General features: G+C 43.9%; 1 protein-coding gene across 1 annotated transcript in view; it reads left to right on the plus strand.

The window, feature by feature from the left end:
* Positions 1-21,813, plus strand: part of LOC106565168 (protein bassoon) — a 105,852-nt gene that overhangs the window by 51,834 nt on the left and 32,205 nt on the right. The window contains 1 exon segment of the mRNA XM_014131999.3: positions 19,159-20,001. Within this exon segment, the coding sequence (XP_013987474.2) occupies positions 19,159-20,001 (843 nt within the window).

A 21,813-nucleotide genomic window follows, 5' to 3' on the forward strand; every position in this document is an offset into this window, starting at 1 on the left:
CCTGTTGTCAGTGTTGTAAACCCTGCCCTGTCTGTGGTGAACGACAGACACGGCGCTGTCGGTTCTGAACGACCGACACGGCGCTGTCGGTTCTGAACGACAGACCGTGTGCTGTCAGTCCCAAGGCTAACACAGATGGACAGAAGGAGTAAATAAAGAGCATAAAAACATGACCTGGCCCTGCTTCCACCCTGCCTTTCAAGCCCCAGGAATGAGTTACTGCACAGACACACTGTTAATGTCTGATGACAGACTGTTGTCCTGCAGCATTACTCCAACTCTGTCTCTGACTGTGACAGTTTGTTTCTGCTTGAAGAAATTGTGTCGTACTCTATGGGTGTAGGCTTTATTAAAGGGTCAATACGCTGTTTATTTTTGCAAAAGTCCAAGGTTTGAGGAGGTGTGTTTTTTTTTTGCTGTAGTAATTATGCCCTGTCAGATGGCTACTCCACGGGATGTTGGATAATATCCAACTGGGCACTTTCTCGAAGTTTGTGTCCTTTTGAGAACCGCCATTCAGGAAAAGATAACGGCTGTTGATTCATGGAGAGCTTGTCCATGAAAACCCTTTTTGAGGATGGTCCGCTCAGGACCTGTATTCATAAAACTTCTCAGAGTAGGAGTACTGATCTAGGATCAGGTCCTCTAATCTTATTCATTATGATCTAAGAGGCTAAACTGATCCTAGATCATCAGCACTCTTACTCTGAGACAGTTTGTGAATATGTTATATTAAAAACTACTGTAACTGGAGGAACATTCCTTCTTCCATTCCATCCATCACTCCGATTAGTGGAAAGACAGGAAGTGCTGTCAGGTGATCCCCCACCCTAAACACCTAAGTAACTGAGTTGTTTGTACACATTAGTACTCCTTCTGCATTCCTCTAATGGAGAAAGTTAATGAACGGTTCACAACACAGGTACATTTATGCTATGCATATTAGTGATAAGGGAAAACATTTATACAATTACACATCGCAATCTTATTTTTGAACGATATATCATCGATATTTGACTCCTAGTTATTATTAGTTTTATTTTCTACTGTAGGTAGTGTAGTGTTAGCTAGCACTAGTAGGCTGGCTGCACCTGCACCAAATAGTTTTCAGCACTTTTGTTTCCATCACTCATCAAAATGTGTTTTCTCATGCTCTCTCTTGTCTCTCTGCAGCAGATATATGGTGAACAATATGTTTGGAACATTAAATCGCAATACAATCGCAGTATCGAATCGCAATACATATAGAATAGTGAGAATCGCAGTACATATCGTATCGGTACCTAAGTATCGTGATAATATCATATAGTCAGGTCCCTGGCAATTCCCGGCCCTAATGAATATTCAGCGCTATATGATTATGATTGACGCCATTTAGTCGACGCTTTTATCCAAAGTGACTTACAGTAGTGCTGCATACATTTTCATATGATTGTCCCCAGTGGGAATCGAACCCACAACCCTGGCACCGCATGCACCATGCTCATTGTCCTTTACACATTCTCAAAAACCCCTTATATCATTGCATCAATGTCTCAAATCACCCGTGAGGCCAAATAGATCTGACCATGTACTTACTGTATGCAATGAGAGTTGTAAAGTATCTGATCTGCAGCGCTGTATCTCTATGCCTGTCAGTAGCTGTGGCTCAGTCCCTCTGGCTGGCTCAGTGGATGATCCTTCATTTCCTCTGTAATCCTGCAGCCCTGGTCATGTGACGCTCATTGAAGGAGTCCCGGGTGATTAACCCACATACCTGTTGACACGGCCTGACCTTGGCTGTGTTAGTGCTTGGGTGTGAAGCAGCATGACGGGGTGTGGCAGGCTGCAACCTTATAACTAACAAACACACACACACACACACACACACACACACACACACACACACACACACACACACACACACACACACACACACACACACACACACACACACACACACGTCTGTTTTACTATCCTTGATTGATTGATTGATTCCCATTCAAAATCCTGTTTTCCCTAACCTTAACCCTAACCCTAACCTTAACCTCGAAACCTACCCCTAACTATTAAACCTAACCCCTAACCCTATTTAACCTAAAATAGTATTTTTCCTCGTGGGGACCAGAGAAATGTCCCCCACTTATCTGAATTTTCCTTATTTTACTATCCTTGTGAGGAATGTTGGTCCCCACAAGGATAGTGAAAACACACACACACACACACACACACACACACACACACACACACACACACACACACACACACACACACACACACACACACACACACACACACACACAGGTGCTGTGAGGGTGTTACTGAATACCGTTTAAGATGAGGGAGGACAATTGGATGACTGTCATTCATAGTCCATTCACCCAGTTCAATGTAACAGCGATAGGTTTAGCCTACTATATGATACTCAATTCTTCCCTATACCCATAATGAGGTTGCTACAACCTAGCCTATGAATGACAGTTTACAACGTACAGCTGAAGTCAGAAGTTTACATACACTTAGGTTGGAGTCATTAAAACTCGTTTTTCAACCACTCCACAAATGTCTTGTTAACAAACAGTCGGTTAGGACATCTACTTTGTGCATGACACAAGTAATTTTTCCAACAATTGTTTACAGACAGATTATTTCACTTATAATCACAATTCCAGTGGGTCAGAAGTTTACATACACTAAATTGACTGTGCCTTTCAACAGCTTGGACATTTTCAGAAAATGGATGTCATGGCTTTAGAAGCTTCTGATAGGCTAATCGACAACATTTGAGTCAATTGGAGGTGTACCTGTGGATGTATTTCAAGGCCTACCTTTAAACTCAGTGCCTCTGCTTGACATCATGGGAAAATCAAAAGAAATCAGCCAAGACCTCAGAAAAGAATTGTAGACCTCCACAAGTCTGGTTCATCCTTGGGAGCAATTTCCAAATGCCTGAAGGTACCACGTTCATCTGTACAAACAATAGTATGCAAGTATAAACACCATGGGACCACGCAGCCATCATACCGCTCAGGAAGGAGACACGTTCTGTCTCCTAGAGATGAACGTACTTTGGTGTGAAAAGTGCAAATCAATCCCAGAACAACAGCAAAGGACCTTGTGAAGATGCTGGAGGAAACCGGTACAAAAATATCTATATCCACAGTAATATATATATATATAAGTAATATATCGTCATAACCTGAAACGCCGCTCAGCAAGGAAGAAGCCACAGCTCCAAAACCACCATAAAAGCCAGACTACAGTTAGTAACTGCACATGGGGACAAAGATCGTACTTTTTGGAGAAATGTCCTCCGGTCTGATGAAACAAAAATAGAACTGTTTGGCCATAATGACCATCGTTATGTTTGGAGGAAAAAAGGGGAGGTTTGCAAGCCGAAGAACACCATCCCAACCGTGAAGCACGGAGGTGGCAGCATCATGTTGTGGGGGTGCTTTGCTGCAGGAGGAACTGGTGCACATCACAAAATAGATGGCATCATGAGTGAGGACAATTATGTGGATATATTGAAGCAACATCTCAAGACATCATTCAGGATGTTAAAGCTTAGTCGCAAATGGGTCTTCCAAATGGACAATGACCCCAAGATGGCTTAAGGACAACAAAGGCAAGGTATTGGAGTGGCCATCACAAAGCCCTGACCTCAAGCCTATAGAAAATTTGTGGGCAGAGCTGAAAAAGCGTGTGCGTGCAAGGAGGCCTACAAACCTGACTCAGTTACACCAGCTCTGTCAACTGATTGTGGGAAGCTTGTGGAAGGCTACCCGAAACGTTTGACCCAAGTTCAACAATTTAAAGGCAATGCTACCAAACACTAATTGAGTATATGTAAACTTCTGACCCACTGGGAATGTGATGAAAGAAATAAAAGCTGAAATAAATCAATCTCTCTACTATTATTCTGACATCTCACATTCTTAAAATCAAGTGGTGATCCTAACTGACCTAAGACAGGGCATTTTTACTAGGATTAAATGTCAGGAATTGTGAAAAACTGAGTTTAAAAGTATTTGGCTAAGGTGTATGTAAACTTCCGACTTCAACTGTAGGTGCACACAGGTCGAGAGACAAGTTAGAGGTGACAGACAGTGACACATGGACAGTTACGTTCAATACCGCCTTGCACACTCTTGCCTGCATCTACCTGATATAGGGTGTAAGGTCATTAGTCCAGCAGTTACAAACAAGAGTTTATTTTGGACATATTCAGGTATGTTTATCCTCGTTTTGTTCTGTTTGCTTCTCTTTAAGAAACGTTTTTCAACGTAATCGGCAGAATGAATACACCCCGATCACGTGTAGACACAGTTCACTTTCATAGCAGCCACGTTGTATTCCTTCTCCCATCAATGCGCTCTCCTCCCCTCACCTCTTCCCTTCGCTTGTGGACTTCAGCTGTATGTGACCAGGTGAAAAAACCTTTCCAAACAAAACTGCAACACACAGCCAACATCGTTGTCACCATATTAGCTAAAGTAACGTCATAGTCAGCATAGCTAATAGAACTAACGTGTTTGTAAACCCACTACAATCATGCAGTAACATTACAGTGTACAGTCAGTAAGCAGTTACACTGGCGGGCCCCGGTGGAAATAAATGTGTAAAACCAAAAGCTTACCTTGGAAGAGTGTTGGATAGTCATAGCCAGCTAGCTAACATAGCACCCCTGTGTTTGAGCAGGGTGTTTCAGTAGGCTAAACTAGCTAGCTGAATTTGCTTGCTAAGTATGTGAAACTGAAAGTAAAAAAAAATGACAATCTCTCTGTCTTGCTTCTCCTTCATATTGGAAGAAATTAATTTGTTCAAAACTGTTGAACAACTGTCTTTCTCTCTCTTTGAATCAACTACTCACCACATTTTATGCACTGCAGTGCTAGCTAGCTGAGGTTTATGCTTTCAGTACCAGATTCATTCTCTGATCCTTTGATTGGGTGGACAACATGTCAGTTCATGCTGCAAGAGCTCTGATAGTCTGTGGATGAGGGTGTGAATCATAAGCCTCCTAGGTTTTGCAAATAGTGTGTTTCAATTGATGACGTGATTATATGTAGTATAGTTTTGTCTAAAGATGATAACTTTTTTAATGTTTTACCATTTTTATTTTTAGGAAATTCACTGAGGACGGTCCTGCCCTTCCTCCACTCAGGAGCCTCCACTGTTGAATACTACTATTGTGATGAAAGAGTAGTGATAGGATCCCACTGTTTGCTGAGCCCGCTCCGTGTGTGTGTTTGTGTATGTGTGTGTATACGTGCGTCCATGTGCCTGTGTGTGTGCCCGTGTGTGTGTGACACATTTCCCCAGTACCCTAAAGCTCACCCAGTCTCACCTGGCTGGCAGTGGGGCCCCCTGCTCTGCTGATGTTAATAATTCACAGTGACCCTGGGCCACACTAACCTTCACTGTTCAACGCCAGCCATTTAGTATCACCTGGCTGCTTCTCCTCTACTGAGCAGCATCATTATGATGACCAGCTACTATGCTGTGTACTAATGATGACCTCCATCTTTGTTTATTAATCATCATACAGTAGGTACTCAATCACAGTTGTTTGGTTGTTGTTTGTTACGGTGAAGGTTAGGACAGGACAGGTTAGACAGGGTCCCCTGGCCAGGCTGCGTTCCAAATGTTACACTATTCCCTATGTAATGCACTACTTTTGACCTGTGCATTACATAGACGGGTTGGCTGTTTAGCAACAAAACCGACGCGTGCGCAGCTATGGGTCAGAACAGACAGGGTTGGCTTAAACTGTTGACAACATGTAAACTATATTTCGTTTGAAAACATAAATAATTGAAAACCGAAATAAAGTTCCACAATGAGCACAATGAGTCTCTCAAATACATTGTTACAGTGGTTGGTTAGCTAGCTAGTGAATTTGAACCATTAGCATAGATGTGACATCAGTCAAAACACCTCAAAACAAGACAATGTATCAAAAACAAGCTAAAACTAACTGAAACGAGCCACTTACGATTCCCCACATGGCATTTTCTTGTCATTGTTGCTAGATATCTGGCCAGCCAGAATCATAACAACACACGGCCTTCTGGCCCATTGAAGCACGCACATCGTTTTCGCGACGTTCTCAGCTAACTCGTCAATAGTGCCTTAAAGAGGGCATGCTGTAAGGCCAGTGCTTTTCGAACCTTAGGCATTTCACAATTTTGTTGTAGCCCTGAACTAGCACACCTGATTCACCTAGTCAAGGGCTTGATGATTAGTTGACAGGTTGAATCAGGTGTGCTAGCTCTGGAATTGTTCAAATACATGTAACGGCTTGGGGTCCCCGAGGAGAGGTTTGAAAAATGCTGTTGTAGGAAACTCAGAGGAATAAAGAACAAAGCTGTTTCAGTGGGGTGAAAGTGGTTATTAATAGCTGTCAAGCGAGCACTTTTGTGAGTGACAAGTGACAGAAAGATATGAGGAGCAGGGCCAGAGGTCTGAAGAGAGAGAGAAAGAGCGGGGGAGAAAGAGAGAGGGAGAGAGAGAGAGGAGAAAAATAGGGAGAGTGTTTGTGTATGTGTGTGACAGAGGGGGAGAGTGTGTGCATGTGTGTGACAGAGAGAGAGAGGGAGAGTGCGTGTGTGTGTGTGTGAGAGAGAGAATGAGAGAAAAGAGAGAACAAGACAACGAGAGAAAGAGGAGATGAATACATATTGACAATGACCACCTGAGAAATTCCTGGCCACTGGGGTGTGTTTTGGCATTTAATGACGGCTGACATTTCATGGTCCCAGTGTGTGTTCCTATACCCAGTAGAGAGAGCATGTGGGAGAGAAGGTCCTGCTGGGAACTGATTATCTGGCAGGAGTATCCTAGATGGCGGCGTCCCCATGACACCCTGTTCCCTTATAGTGAACGGCCAGGGCCCATAGGGTTCTGGTCAAAAGTAGTGCACTATATAGGGAACAGGGTGCCATTTGAGTCATATCCGATGTGTGTTTTTGAGATTTGGTGACAAATTCTGTGCCGGCCTGAGTAGGATTATTATATCATTATGAAAGGCTAAATTGATAGATTTTTCAAGGCATTATGAAGGAATGTTCATTTGCACCTAATCTGTATAAATCTCACATTTCTATATGAGAACGTGTCAACAAGCAATTTCTGTGCCTGTGTGTGTCTATGTGTCTGTATTTGTATTTGTATTTATTATGGACCCCATTACAGCTACTCTTCCTGGGGTCCAGCTAAATTAAGGCAGTTATACAATTAAAAAAATATTACAATACATTCACAGCAGATTTCACAACCCATTAAGTGTGTGCCCTCAGGCCCCTGTGTGTGTGTTTGTGATGATCTGTGTGTGTGTTTGTGATGATCTGTGTGTGTGTTTGTGATGATCTGTGTGTGTGTTTGTGATGACCTGTGTGTGTAAGTATCCGTGTTTGTCTGTCTCTGTGCGTTTCTGTTTGTGTATTGGTGTTACGGTTGTGTGTATTTCCCAGTCTTCCTGCCTCTCTCCTGTCTATGATTCAGATGAGACTGTGTCCTCTCCGGCTCCCTCCGTAGGTGACAAGTGTTGACGCTTCTATAACCTCCTGTACCCTTTCCCTAGTGTCTTTATTTGTGCTTCGCACTTTCATCATTTCACATTTGCTGTTGACATTCTGATGACATTTCTGGTAGTTATGGGCTGCCCTCTCTGTCTTAAAACACACATGTACAAACATGCATAGGCACACACGTTCCCATACACATACACACACACGCAAGCGAACGTACGCACACACGCACTCAATGGTTCAGTGACTAAGCAGGTTCCTCTGTGAGTGTGAGGAGATCAATCGTGGTGACCTTTTTCCTTTTGATAACCTGCTGTTCTCAACCCCTGATTATTGCCGGCGGGGAAAGACTAGCTCTTCCGGCCCCAAGGACTGAACTCCGACCCTGCCGGGCTGGAAGGACCTCTACCCATAGAATTTGAATATTAGAATGTATAACCACTAAGCATCCTGCTGTGGCTCAGTCACTGTTTCCAGAACCACATAACTACAATTATGTTTCTCCAATTCTATTTCTGTATGTCCAGAACCATTCATTTTGGCTGCGATAGATACTCTTCTACTGTACACTGAGTGTACAAAACATTAGGAACACCTTGACAAAGACTTATTGATGTCACTTGTTAAATCCACTTCAATCAGTGTAGATGAAGGGGAGGAGACAGGTTAAAGAAGGAGTTTTAAGCCTTGAGGCAATTGAGACATTGATTTGTGTACGTGTGCCATTCAGAGGATGAATGGGCAAGACAAAATATTTAAAGTGCCTTTAAAAATGGGGTATAGTAGCAGGTGCTGGGCACACTGGTTTGTGTCAAGAACTGCAACGCTGCTGGCATTTTCACGCTCAACAGTTTCCCGTGTGTTTCAAGAATGGTCCACCACCCAAAGGACATCCAGCCAACTTGACACAACTGTGGGATGCATTGGAGTCAACATGGGCCAGCATCCCTGTGGAATGCTTTCGACACCTTGTAGAGTCCATGCCCCGATGAATTGAGGCTGTTCTGAAGGCAAAAGGGGGGGTGCAACTCAATAGTAGGAAGGTGTTCCTAATGTTTTGTACACTCAGCGTATATCTCTATGCGGAAAAACAAAGTGCTTCACGAAACCTACATCTCTCCTCCCACCCTCATCCTACACTGACACCTACACACCTCTCTCTCTCTCTTTCGCCGCTGATCCTAGACCAGCCATTTTGAGGCAGCTCTCGGATTCCTAGGTTTTGGCCTTTCTAGGGAGTTTTTCCTAGCCACCGTGCTTCTACACCTGCATTGCTTGCTGTTTGGGGTTTTAGCCTGGGTTTCTGTACAGCACTTTGAGATATCAGCTGATGTAAGAAGGGCTATATAAATAAATTTGATTTGATTTGATTACCCTCTGCAGTTTCCATATGACAGGTTATGACCAGTGACCACCAGGAAACAGGCTGGTCTGCTACCTGTATCTGGGCCCAGCGATAAAGCATTTCCATGGTCTGATGCCTGGGGGCCTCTCTCTGGTTTCTGTCCCAGTCTCCCTCCTCCTGCTCTTCACCCCACCTAACCAGACATGCGTCCCAAATGGCCCCCTACTCCCTGCCGATGTAGTGCACTACTATATTTTCACGCCGCGAGAAGCCAGGGTACTGTAATGGGGAAGGGTGTGTGCTATTGTGTTCGAGGGCCTATTGCTTTCTAATGAGCTGACCTGTGCTGCTACCCCGCTGCTTAATGAGGTTAACAACTCACTAACGAGATCATCTCACTAACGAGATCATCTCACTAATGAGATCATCTCACTAACGAGCTGAGCTAGCCCACCGCACAAGACACACATGCAAATGAGACACACGCGCACATATGCAGGCACGCACATACGCACACGTGCAGGGTTGCGCACGCACAACGATACGTCTGTTGTGGGTGTGATTGAGTAGGTTGGGCTTTGATGTGGGTGCCATTATGTACGCGACACAATTCGCTCCGATAGTGATGTAGCTACACGTTTAAACAGCACAGATATGACTCCGTTGCTTTCCATAGTCGTCGTCGTCCTTTGTGAACCGGTGGAGTGTTGATGGTGTTCTACTGCCTGGGACTGCCTGTGTTGTTATTGGAAGTCGCTCTAACACACAGTATGACAGGCAGCACCATCTGTGTTGTTTTGTGTGTGTGTGTGTGTGTGTGTGTGTGTGTGTGTGTGTGTGTGTGTGTGTGTGTGTTTGGAGGGTGGTAGGGTGTTTATTTGTGTGTATGTGTGGGTGGGGGTTGTGTGTGTGTGGGGGGGGGGGGGGTTGTGTGTGTGTGTGGAGGGTGGTAGGGTGTGTATTTGTGTGTGTGTGTGTGTGTGTGTGGGTTGTGTGTGTGCCTCAGTTTGCTACTTCTTCCTGTAAACCCAGGCCATCATTCACTGACATAGACTTTCTGTAGCAACACAGCATCCTACCCTATGGGACTGCTTATCTAGTGACCCATTGTCATCCTTACATTACTGGCTTCATAATCATCCTTCTCTTGCTTACAAATCCTAATCTGTTTTTGCATCGATTTCATGAGGTTGTTGCAGGCTGGTGTTAGTCTTGTCCAGGCTGTGTGTTGGGAGAGGGGAAGAGGAGGGGAGTGGAGAGGAGAGGGGGGGAGAAAAGAGAGGGGTGACGGAGAGAGCAGGGATGGGAGAGAGACAGAAAGAGGTGAGGAGAGGGGCGGTCAGTCACAGTGGGCAGTAATCTGTACTTTGTTCTGCTCTGGGGGAGAGGTTTACAGGTTCTAGAAATGCCTGGATGTCTCAGAAGCCCAAAGGTGCAATGTCCTAAATGGGACCTATTATCCTTCTACACAGGAACTGATGGTATGGGTTAGACACAGAGAGAGAGAGACAGACAGAGATTTACACTGCTGTAAAAGCCAAAGCACTCTCTACATAAACAACTCTCCTTTCCCTTCTCAGCCCTCTGGTTTGGCTATGTTCTCTCTCCCTCTACTCCCCCTGTCTCTCTTTCTCCTCTTTATTTTATTTCTCTGTTCTCTCTCTCTCTCTTTCTCTTTCTATCCTCTTTCTCTCTCTCTCTCTCTGTCGTTCTCTCTCTCTGTCTCGCTCTCTCTCGTTTTCTCTCTTATCTCTATGTGTGTGTCTCTCTCTCTACCCTCTTTCCCCCTCTGTCTCCAACCCAGTGATATTATGCTGATTCAGTAAAGCAGTGAGAGAGGGGGACATTTGGCAGCACAAACGTGTGACAGGAAGCGAGCTGCTCAAACGCTTATTAGCATCTCATATTAGCATTTTACATTAGCATCCTCTTTATGAACGCAGCCCCCAAAAGGCTAAAGGGACTTCCTGCTGTTTGGGTGTCAGCCATTGATAAGCCTGTAGTTGATGGATGGGGGTCTTCCAGCTGACATTTCATTACACAGGGACCACACACACACACACACACATACTCACTCTCCTCAGGCCAACTTCTCCACATGTTTGTGTGCCATGTTACTGTGTTAGGATGGTTGAGTGAGTCTGAATATGCATGTATGGGTGTGGAGTCTGAATATGCATGTCTGGGTGTGGAGTCTGAATATGCATGTCTGGGTGTGGGGTCTGAATATGCATGTATGGGTGTGGAGTCTGACTATGCATGTATGGGTGTGGAGTCTGAATATGCATGTATGGGTGTGGAGTCTGAATATGCATGTATGGGTGTGGAGTCTGAATATGCATGTATTGGTGTGGAGTCTGAATATGCATGTATGGATGTGGAGTCTGTATATGCATGTATTGGTGTGGAGTCTGAATATGCATGTATGGGTGTGGGATCTGAATTTGCATGTATGGGTGTGGAGTCTGAATATGCATGTATAGGTGTGGAGTCTGAATATGCATGTATGGGTGTGGAGTCTGAATATGCATGTATTGGTGTGGAGTCTGAATATGCATGTATGGGTGTGGGATCTGAATATGCATGTATGGATGTGGGATCTGAATATGCATGTATGGGTGTGGGGTCTGAATATGCATGTATGGGTGTGGAGTCTGAATATGCATGTATGGGTGTGGAGTCTGAATATGCATGTATTGGTGTGGAGTCTGAATATGCATGTATGGGTGTGTGCTCCTGAGTGTGTAATGTGTATTATTCTAAATATGTAAATTGTTTGTCTTTTTACACGCCCCCTTTTTCCGCCTCACACCCACACCAACACAAACCCATCACACGCACACTGACCATATTCCTCATTTTCCATCACATTTAGGTTTTCCACGTAAAAGCAAACTGCACAGATGGTTAGTTCTGAGAGCCCTGCCTGCACCTGTTTATATTTAGCTCCTCAGTAGAGCACTTGAGGGAGAGAAAAAAACAAAGCGTGTTTCGTTTATTTGGCATGCCAATGACTCCCTCCACTCCTTCGCCTTCTCGCTTCATCAGCCAACTACATTGAACAAAAATATAAACGCAACATGTAACGTGTTGGTGCCATGTTTCATGAGTTGAAATAATCCCAGACATTTTCCATACGCACAAAACGCTTATTTCAATCGAATTCTGTGCACAAATCTGTTTACATCCTGTTAGTGAACATTTCTCCTTTTCTTGGCATATCAAGAAGCTGAATAAACAGCATGATCATTACACAGGTGCACCTTGTGCTGGGGACAATAAAAGGCCACTCTAAAATGTTCAGTTTTGTCAAACAATACCACAGATGTCTCAAGTTTTGAGGATGTGTGCAATTGATATGCTGACTGCAGAAATGTCCACCAGAGCTCTTGCCAGAGAATTTAATGTACATTTCTCTACCATAAGCCGCCATCCAACATTGTTTTAGACAATTTGGCAGTACGTCCAACCGGCCTCACAACCGCACACCAAGTGTATGGCGTCGTGTGGTTGAGCGGTTTGCTGATGTCAGTATTGTGAACAGAGTGCCCCGTGGTGGTGGTGGGGTTATGGTATGGGCAGGCATAAGCTATGGACAACGAACACAGTTGCATTTTATCGATGGCAATTAGAATGCACAGATGCATATCTGTGTTCCCAGTCACGTGAAATCCATAGATTAGGACCTAATGAGTTTATTTCAATTGACTGATTTCCTTATATGATCTGTAACTCAGTACAATCTTTGAAACTGTTGTATGTTGCATTTACATTTTTGTTCAGTATATGTTCTGTGGGATTTGGGCAGAATTAGTGAAGGCATTATCTGGCTCACAGGGTGCTGTGGTTAGAGATACTCTCTGCTGCTTATGTAATACAGGATGACCTATAACCCCCTCCATCTCTCTCCTTGGTTGTGTTGTTAGCCATTTGATTCTGTTTGCTGGTGGGATGCTACTGAAATGGCACGCTATACCCTATGTAGTGCACTACTTTTGACCAGAGCACGGTACACAACATAGGGAATAGGGTGCACTTTTGGACACAGATTCTGTATCGGATATGTTGATTGGTCAGGCTTGGTGGCTATTGTTGTGAGTGGCTAATAGACCTTCAATATCACAGCCGTGTGCAGGGATACGTTAGCTTCGTCCTTGAAAAGTACAGACTCGTTCATTTTTTCCTCTCTCTCGCCCAAACCTTTGACAACTTCCTTTTTTTTTATCTCCTTCCCAGCTGGAGAAAATTGCATTTTCCAACTGCCCACTTAGATCAAAATACGGTCTAAAACGCTCTAGATCTGACGGAAGCCAAATGTACGGTGTCCATATTATGATAGTCTCAGCAGGATCGAGCAGGACGGAGTCTGTGTCTATCCTAATATGGACACCATACAATTGGCTAATGTCAGAACTGTTTCCCAGCTCCGTAACGTGTCCTGATATGGACACTGCACACATGGTAGTTGGGAACAGCATAATGCTGATGTCGTGTTTATTTTCATATCTCTAATGGTTCTATACATCATGTCTAAATGATGCATCTGCCTAGATCATTAGCAGCCATGTTGCACACTGTCCCTAATTAAACCATTACCAACCATGGAAAACATGCTGTTACCATCACCATTATTAGGATCTATAGTTTAGGCTTAGTTTAGGCCATCATCATAAATAGGCTAGTCCTATCTGTGCAGTTCACCTGAATAACCTATGTTTAGTAACAGTCGGATTTGTTGGGGTTGGGTAGCTAGGTAGTTTTGTGCAATTATTGTTTTATGGTGGACTATATTCTGATTGGTAGGAAGATGGATGCGCTCACTCTGCATCATTTGGTGTTGTGCGGTCATCTCCGAACACAGTAAGCGTACTCCTTGCCGGTGCTTCTTCATTCCCGTTCATGTAGCGCTGTTAGCTTCTGACATCCATCGGCATCCCTCTACTAAATGTGTCCGTCTCGGTGTGTTTGGAAAGGTGTGCCAGATATGTTTGAGAGAGCGGGGTGTGTGTGGTGCTCAGGTACACCTCAGTGTTTCTGCACCTCATGGTGTTACACAACCAAAGCAGAGCACCCCCCCACCCCCACCCCCCATGGGGGCACACTGGGTTACTAATGAGCCTAGACTGGAGAACACAAGCAAGAAATCACACACACACACACACACACACACACACACACACACACACACACACACACACACACACACACACACACACACACACACACACACACACACACACACACACACACACAGCTTTAATCTTGTCCACCAGCCGGCTCTCTCGAACCGTCGGGTTTCATAGCGCCTCAGAACGGGGACTTGACTGGAAGTCTATGGCAGGAGCGGACGAAACAACCGCTGGTTTTAATTGGCTGATCTCTGTCCATTCACCATGCAGCATAACCCTTAGAACGTCCTGCCGACATTGTGGACTTCAAGGAGCGAGCAGCGCAAGTGATGCAAAGTATGCATCTTAGAAATAGCTTTCACATACAGTGGGGGAAAAAAGTATTTGATCCCCTGCTGATTTTGTACGTTTGCCCACTGATAAAGAAAGGATCAGTCTATAATTTTAATGGTAGGTTTATTTGAACAGTGAGAGACAGAATAATAACAAAAATATCCAGAAAAACGCATGTCAAAAATGTTATAAATTGATTTGCATTTTGGTGAGGGAAATAAGTATTTGACCCCATCTCAATCAGAAAGATTTCTGGCTCCCAGGTGTCTTTTATACAGGTAACGAGCTGAGATTAGGAGCACACTCTTAAAGGGAGTGATCCTAACCGCAGCTTGTTACCTGTAAAAAAGACACATGTCCACAGAAGCAATCAATCAATCAGATTCCAAACTCTCCACCATGGCCAAGACCAAAGAGCTCTCCAAGGATGTCAGGGACAAGATTGTAGACCTACACAAGGCTGGAATGGGCTACAAGACCATCGCCAAGCAGCTTGGTGAGAAGGTGACAACATTTGGTGCGATTATTCGCAAATGGAAGAAACACAAAAGAACTGTCAATATCACTCGGCCTGGGGCTCCATGCAAGATCTCACCTCGTGGGGTTGCAATGATCATGAGAACGGTGAGGAATCAGCCCAGAACTACACGGGAGGATCTTGTCAATGATCTCAAGGCAGCTGGGACCATTGTCACCAAGAAAACAATTGGTAACACACTACGCCGTGAAGGACTGAAATCCTGCAGCGCCCGCAAGGTCCTCCTGCTCAAGAATACATATACATGCCCGTCTAAAGTTTGCCAATGAACATCTGAATGATTCAGAGGACAACTGGTGAAAGTGTTGTGGTCAGATGAGACCAAAATGGAGCTCTTTGGCATCAACTCAACTCGCCGTGTTTGGAGGAGGAGGAATGCTGCCTATGACCCCAAGAACACCATCTCCACCGTCAAACATGGAGGTGGAAACATTATGCTTTGGGGGTGTTTTTCTGCTAAGGGGACAGGACAACTTCACTGCATCATTTGACGGGGCCAGGTACTGTCAAATCTTGGGTGAGAACCTTCTCTCAGCCAGGGCATTGAAAATGGGTCGTGGATGGGTATTCCAGCATGACAATGACCCAAAATACACTGCCAAGGCAACAAAGGAGTAGCTCAAGAAGAAGCACATTAAGGTCCTGGAGTGGCCTAGCCAGTGTCCAGACCTTAATCCCATAGAAAATCTATGGAGGGAGCTGAAGGTTTGAGTTGCCAAACGTCAGCCTCGAAACCTTAATGACTTGGAGAAGATCTGCAAAGAGGAGTGGGACAAAATCCCTCCTGAGATGTATGCAAACCTGGTGGCCAACTACAAGAAACGTCTGACCTCTGTGATTGCCAACAAGGGTTTTGCCACCAAGTCCCAAGTCATGTTTTGCAGAGGGGTCAAATACTTATTTCCCTCATTAAAATGGAAATCATTTTATAACATTTTGACATGCGTTTTTCTGGATTCTTTTGTTGTTATTCTGTCTCTCACTGTTCATATAAACCTACCATTAAAATTATAGACTGATCATTTCTTTGTAAGTGGGCAAACGTACAAAATCAGCTGGGGATCAAATACTTTTTTCCCCCACTGTACGTGCTTTGTATACCCCCGAACTCAGAATCAATTGGGCTTCCCAAAAATAATACGGCCCTTGTGATGGAACGTTTATTTTGATTGCCGATTTTCGGCATATTTCAAAGTCCCATCTAATACAGCTGTAGCAGGATCGCACCCTCTCCTGCCTCGACATCAACCACACCCCTTTCAAGTCCCGCTTTGTTGCGCGGTGTTACCAGGTTCTATGCGCCTGCAATTATTTTCTGGGAATGAGGTTAACACAGCTCTCACCTGTTAACAATCACTGTTCATGCACCTACAGCACAGTCTCACACTTGCACATTTACAGTACAGGTGTACATTGACTGATAAACCCTTGCTCACACTGACACCCCAAAAAGCAGTCGCATACCCTCGCACTGTTGTATTTACACAATCATACGAACTCCAATACATTCACTAATTCACTTTCATCAGATGAGAAGGCCAAGGCAGAGGAGCTGAGTAGTGGCGAGAGTGGCACTCCCAGGCCTTATCGCTGGAGAGACCCTACCTGTCAACCGCTGTTCTTTGGGGCCCTCAGATTAACATCCGTATCAGGCTGTCTGTTAGTCAGGAGCCTCCAGGGGCCATGGCCCAGACACACAGACAAAGTGACTCAATTATTTCCCTGAATGTGGCGCGTTAGCTCGCTCGTTCTCTCTCTTTTTTTCATGATCAATTCTATTTCCTTATCTCCTCCCTCGTTGTAACATAAACACGCTATCTCTACACATTTTGTGCAGGGAGCAGGTTGCAGGTAGAGTAACTCACTTGTAACTTGCCATCTGTCATGCTGCACACTCAATTCTGGAGTGTAACCAAAATCCGAACACATTTTTAGTGGTGCTAAAAAAAATGACATTTAAAGTATACTGCAGTGAATTATGGGAGCGTAGCAGTGGTGTCCTCTACTCTATGATGGGATCATTTAACATCTGTGTTGTGCTTTCCTTTATGAGCTTTATGCTGTGGGACTGTTTTGTAGTCTATTGTTATAGTCTTTAATTCCTCCTCGGAGGTTCAAGAAGGCATCATAACAATAAAGGAGGGTGTCCTAATATGGACACCGTATATAGATAGGATCTATGGTACAGTGGTACCGATGGTAATCGGCTATAGAGGTGTTTATGAGGTTATTTGTTATCGCCTTGACGCCAACAATACATGTTACACACAGATGCCATTTCTCCATGCCTTGAGGCTCTGGGCCCAGCTTCACAAGGCGTCGAAGAGTATGGTTGCTATCTAAGATCAGTTTAGCCTTTTAAATCATTAATGAATAAGATTTCATGGGCAGGGAGGGAGGGGCCTGATCCTGGATCGCTTTGTGAATACGGGCCCCTGGCTACAAGCATGGCGCCACCATCTCTCGTTGTGCTTTTCATAACCTGGTAATAGAAGCATTTAAATGTTCCCATTGATCTGAGAATAAAACAACTCCTGCTGAGACTAAGGCTGGCCTAATACGGACACCGTAGTTCTGTCTCATTGATCAGCTCTTTTAATCGGAAACGGAATCTGTTTCTGCTAATATCCTGTCTTTGATGGGTTTACACCCTTTTTTTTTCTCCCGCAGGCAGAATGTTGACATAATCAATACCTCCATAGAGGTGTGGTGGCAGTGCATTGGAGACTATCTGGTTTGTGTCCAAAATGGCACCCTATTCCTTAAACAGTGAACTGCATTTGACCAGGGCCCATAGGAATCAGGTAAAAAGGAGTGGGCTATATAGGATATAGGGTGCCATTTTGGATGAACCCCGCTGTTGATTGAATGTGAGGGGTGACAGTCTGTATCTAACTCTCTGTTTATGAGTGTTATCTGCTCCGTGAAGGGCTGATTACATCTGAACAGTTGACTGTGGAACTAATTGCAGTCGGGTCTCTGTGTGTCTCAACACTAATAAACCATAGTGCAGATTTGTATTCATGCAGCGGCCGTCCTCCTATGTGCTTCAAAGCGCTTAACATTGTCTGGTGATTTAAGCCTTTCTCATGCAGATGAAAGGGTTGACTTAAACAACTACAGGGGGTTTGAGTCCTTTGGCCAGCTCTGACCTAATCTGTGCTGTGCTGCGGCTGCTGCTTGAAGTACCTGATCTGACCTCAAACAAGCTGCTTCGTAGATATACCTTAGATAGTTTGCCCAAAATCTAGGAAGTAACATCTTTCTTGAACCGAGACTTTATCCCCCCCTGCCTGCTTGTTTGAACCCGAGGCCAATTTATCACAATCGGAAGAAGTTCTGATCCTTTTAAATCAGTCTTTATTATGCTGGTCTTTGGCTGTACGGTGTGAGAGGGTGGCTATTTCTTTCATTTAGTAATACCCCTCCATCACTCCCTCTTTATCGAATCAATTTTTAGCAAGAGTAACCAATCTTTCTCCATATGTGTTGACTCTCATATCAACATAAAGGTCAATGTTATACAAGTCCCCTGTGTTCAGAGTCAGTACACTCCCTGTTAAAAGCCTTGGCTCTCTGCCACCACTGTAGTCTCACTGTACAGTACTTTATTGCTTAGCCTGACCACATCTTTTCTACAGTATATTACAGCCATATGAAAGAAGAATGACATAGTGGGACCGGTATTAATATATAGTGTACTACTTTTGACCAGAAGAAGTACACTATATAGGAAATATGGTGCCATTTGGGACATAGCAGCGGTGTAAATTAGCAGCCTAAACCTTCTACCAGACAGCTGATTTATGGGGGAGTCGTGTTTTTACATATTTTTTTTTCCCGGTTAGCAGGGCATGCTTAATTTGTAAGTGCTGCTGTGAGCACAGCGGCAGTGCAGACAGCTAGCTATTCCTGTCCTCTTTCATCTCAATGTTACTCAAGCGTACTTTCACTTTGTTTGACAAGTATAGCACCTCTTTTCATCTACCACCGTCCTACTTCTACCCCATTATGTTTCACTATGGTATGATAAAGTCTATGGAGAGTATCAATGTGAACAGCATATATATATATATATATATATATATATATATATATATATATATATATTAAACCATGCCAACAAGTATTTTGTTGATGTTGTTTCTTCTTGACGTCATGAATTGTTTCTTGACTTTAAATGTTCTTCTTCTTGAATGATCGTTGTGGAATAATCTTTAGTTTGCAGACAATGTTTGGTTTTATACAATCCTCTACATTGCAGTTTTCTAAATGTCGCTTTTTGTTCTGTCTGTGTTTCAGAATAAAGAATGGCTCTGCCTGAACTGCCAGACCCAGAGAGCTTTATCTGGGGCCCTGGGAGACACTCCACTTCCTGCTCCTCAGCCAATGGGATCCCCACGGCACCCAGCTCCAGCCAATCAACCACAGCCTCAGCAGAGAGGGCCCAATCAGCAGGCATTTCTACGGCCCACTGGTCCTCAACAACAACAGAAACCACCGGGTGCCCAAGTAAGTGGCCCTCCTTTCTCCCCTGCCAAACAGGCAGGGCCCACCGCCCAAAGCAAGGGGCCTGCTCAACCGTCCCCTGCCAAGGCACAACCCTCCCATGCTAAAACAGCCCAGCCTTCCCCTGCTAAGGGTGCACCCTCCCCAGCCAAACAGACAGGACCCACCACCCAGAGTAAGGGTCCTGCCCAGCCCTCCCCTGCCAAGGGCGCACCCTCCCCTGCCAAACAGACAGGACCCACCACCCAGAGTAAGGGTCCTGCCCAACCCTCCCCAGCCAAGGGCGCACCCTCCCCTGCCAAACAGACAGGACCCACCACCCAGAGTAAGGGTCCTGCCCAGCCCTCTCCAGCCAAGGGCGTACCCTCTCATACTAAAGCTGCATCCACCCCTAGCAAGGGTGCACCCTCTCCTGCTAAGGGTGCACCTACCCAACCTAAACCCAACCAGAGTGTACCCAACAAGCAGTCTGGTAAACAGCAGCAGGGCCAGGAGAAAACTAAAGTCGCCACCAAAACTCAAAAGGAAGCAGAAGTCAAAGCCTCGCCCAAGAAGGGAGCACCTGAGACCATCACCACATCAAAAGATGAAAAGAAAAAACCTGCTGGAGACTCGCAGAAGTCAAAACACCATGACGTGAGCGACCTGCAACTTTGCAACTTCAACGTCTTTGCCACTGTTATTGTTCTTGATTTACCACCAGAATTGTATTTACCTTCATTTCAGTCATTCTTGACAGTTGTCGTCGTCATCAGTGTCATCATCTTCATCATCAATGTCATCCTCTTCGTCATTGTCATCATCTTCATCGTGAAATGTTTCCATAAATTGAATAATTTCTTTCTCTGTCTGTAATCTTGTGCTGAGCGATGAGTGCTTTCTGGAGGTCGGTTTGGTTTCGGTTCGATTATAGAACATTTATCGTTTTTCGTTTTTTTTATTTCCAAAAATTACATTAAGTGCATTATGAAATAATGACATTAAAACGATTTTAGAGCTTTTTAATGGATATTTCAAAGCCAGAAATAGTGAACATTCAATTGCTAAAACATTGAAAATATTCAATTTTCTCCATCAGGTCCACATTGGCTAGACATCAATAGAAAAAGATGAAATTACTATGAAACAATACAATATTTCAGTTGTGTATATTACATCGTTTTTATTTGGGAAAAAAACGACGTTGGTCAATTCGTTTTTTAATAACCGGTCAATCACTCAGCACTACTATCATCATCATCAGCAGCAGCATCAGCATCACTGCCATCATCATCACTAAGATCATTACATTATATCAAATAGGAGGCTGCAGGTAGTCTAGCAGTTAGTGTTGGGCCAGGAACCAAAAGGTCGCTGGTTCAAATCCCCTAGCCCACTAGGTGAAAAAATCTGTCGGTGTGCCCTTGGCACTTATCCCTAATTGCCCCCTGTAAGTCGCTCTGGATAAGAATGTCAGCTAAATGACTCAAATGTAAATTACCACCACTGCTATCATCATCATTACAACATATCATTCTTATCCCTCTTCTCCTCGTCATCTCTATCCCCAAGCATCAGCTGTTTACCATGCACCAGGTTTAGTATCTTCATCTTGCTTTTTATTTCATCAATCATAATGTTAAGCCTGTGTTATCTTTAATATGGTCATCTTTCTCTGGCATTGCGATCGTGATTAATCAGTGTTATTAACATGCAATGCCCCGTTTTTTTTTTTTTTTTTTTACTTAATCATTATATTTTGCTCAACTTGTTCATTTATTTCCATCATTCTTCAACTGTATTGCAGTGATTGCATTGGAAAATGTATTATACAAGCATGTAACAAAAATATCATGTTTTTTTATTTGTGTGTTGTATTGTTATTTGTCGTTTTTTTGTCACTTTTTATCTCAAGCTTTTTATTTAGTCATATTTATACAGTGTCGTGAAAAAGTATTTGCCCACTTTCAGATTTTTCTCTATTTTTGCATATTTTTGATATTTTTGATACTGAATGTTATCCGATCTAGAACCAAAACCTAATATTAGATAAAGGGAACCTGAGTTTACATATAACACAAAATAATATACTTATTTTATTTATTTAATTAAGAAAGGTATGCAGTGTTTGGTTTTCGTCAGACATAATGGGACCCATCTGGTCCAAAGAGTTGACTCAAGTTTGCCAAAAAGCACCTGGAAGTACCTGGATGATCATCAAGACTGTTGGAAGAATGTTCTATGGACAGATGAGTTTAAGTATAACTTTTTGGACGACATGGGTCCCATTATGCCTGGCGAAAACCAAACACTGCATTCCACAGTAAGAATCTCATACCAACGGTCAAGCATGGTGGTGGTAGTGTGATGGTTTGGGGATGCTTTGCTGCCTCAGGACCTGGACGACTTGCCTTAATAGAAGGAACCCTGAATTCTGCTCTGTATCAGAGAATTCTACAGGAGAATGTC

The sequence above is a fragment of the Salmo salar genome, chromosome 12 (assembly GCF_965601325.2).
Source record: "Salmo salar chromosome 12, fSalSal1, whole genome shotgun sequence".
Taxonomy (NCBI): Eukaryota; Metazoa; Chordata; class Actinopteri; order Salmoniformes; family Salmonidae; genus Salmo; species Salmo salar.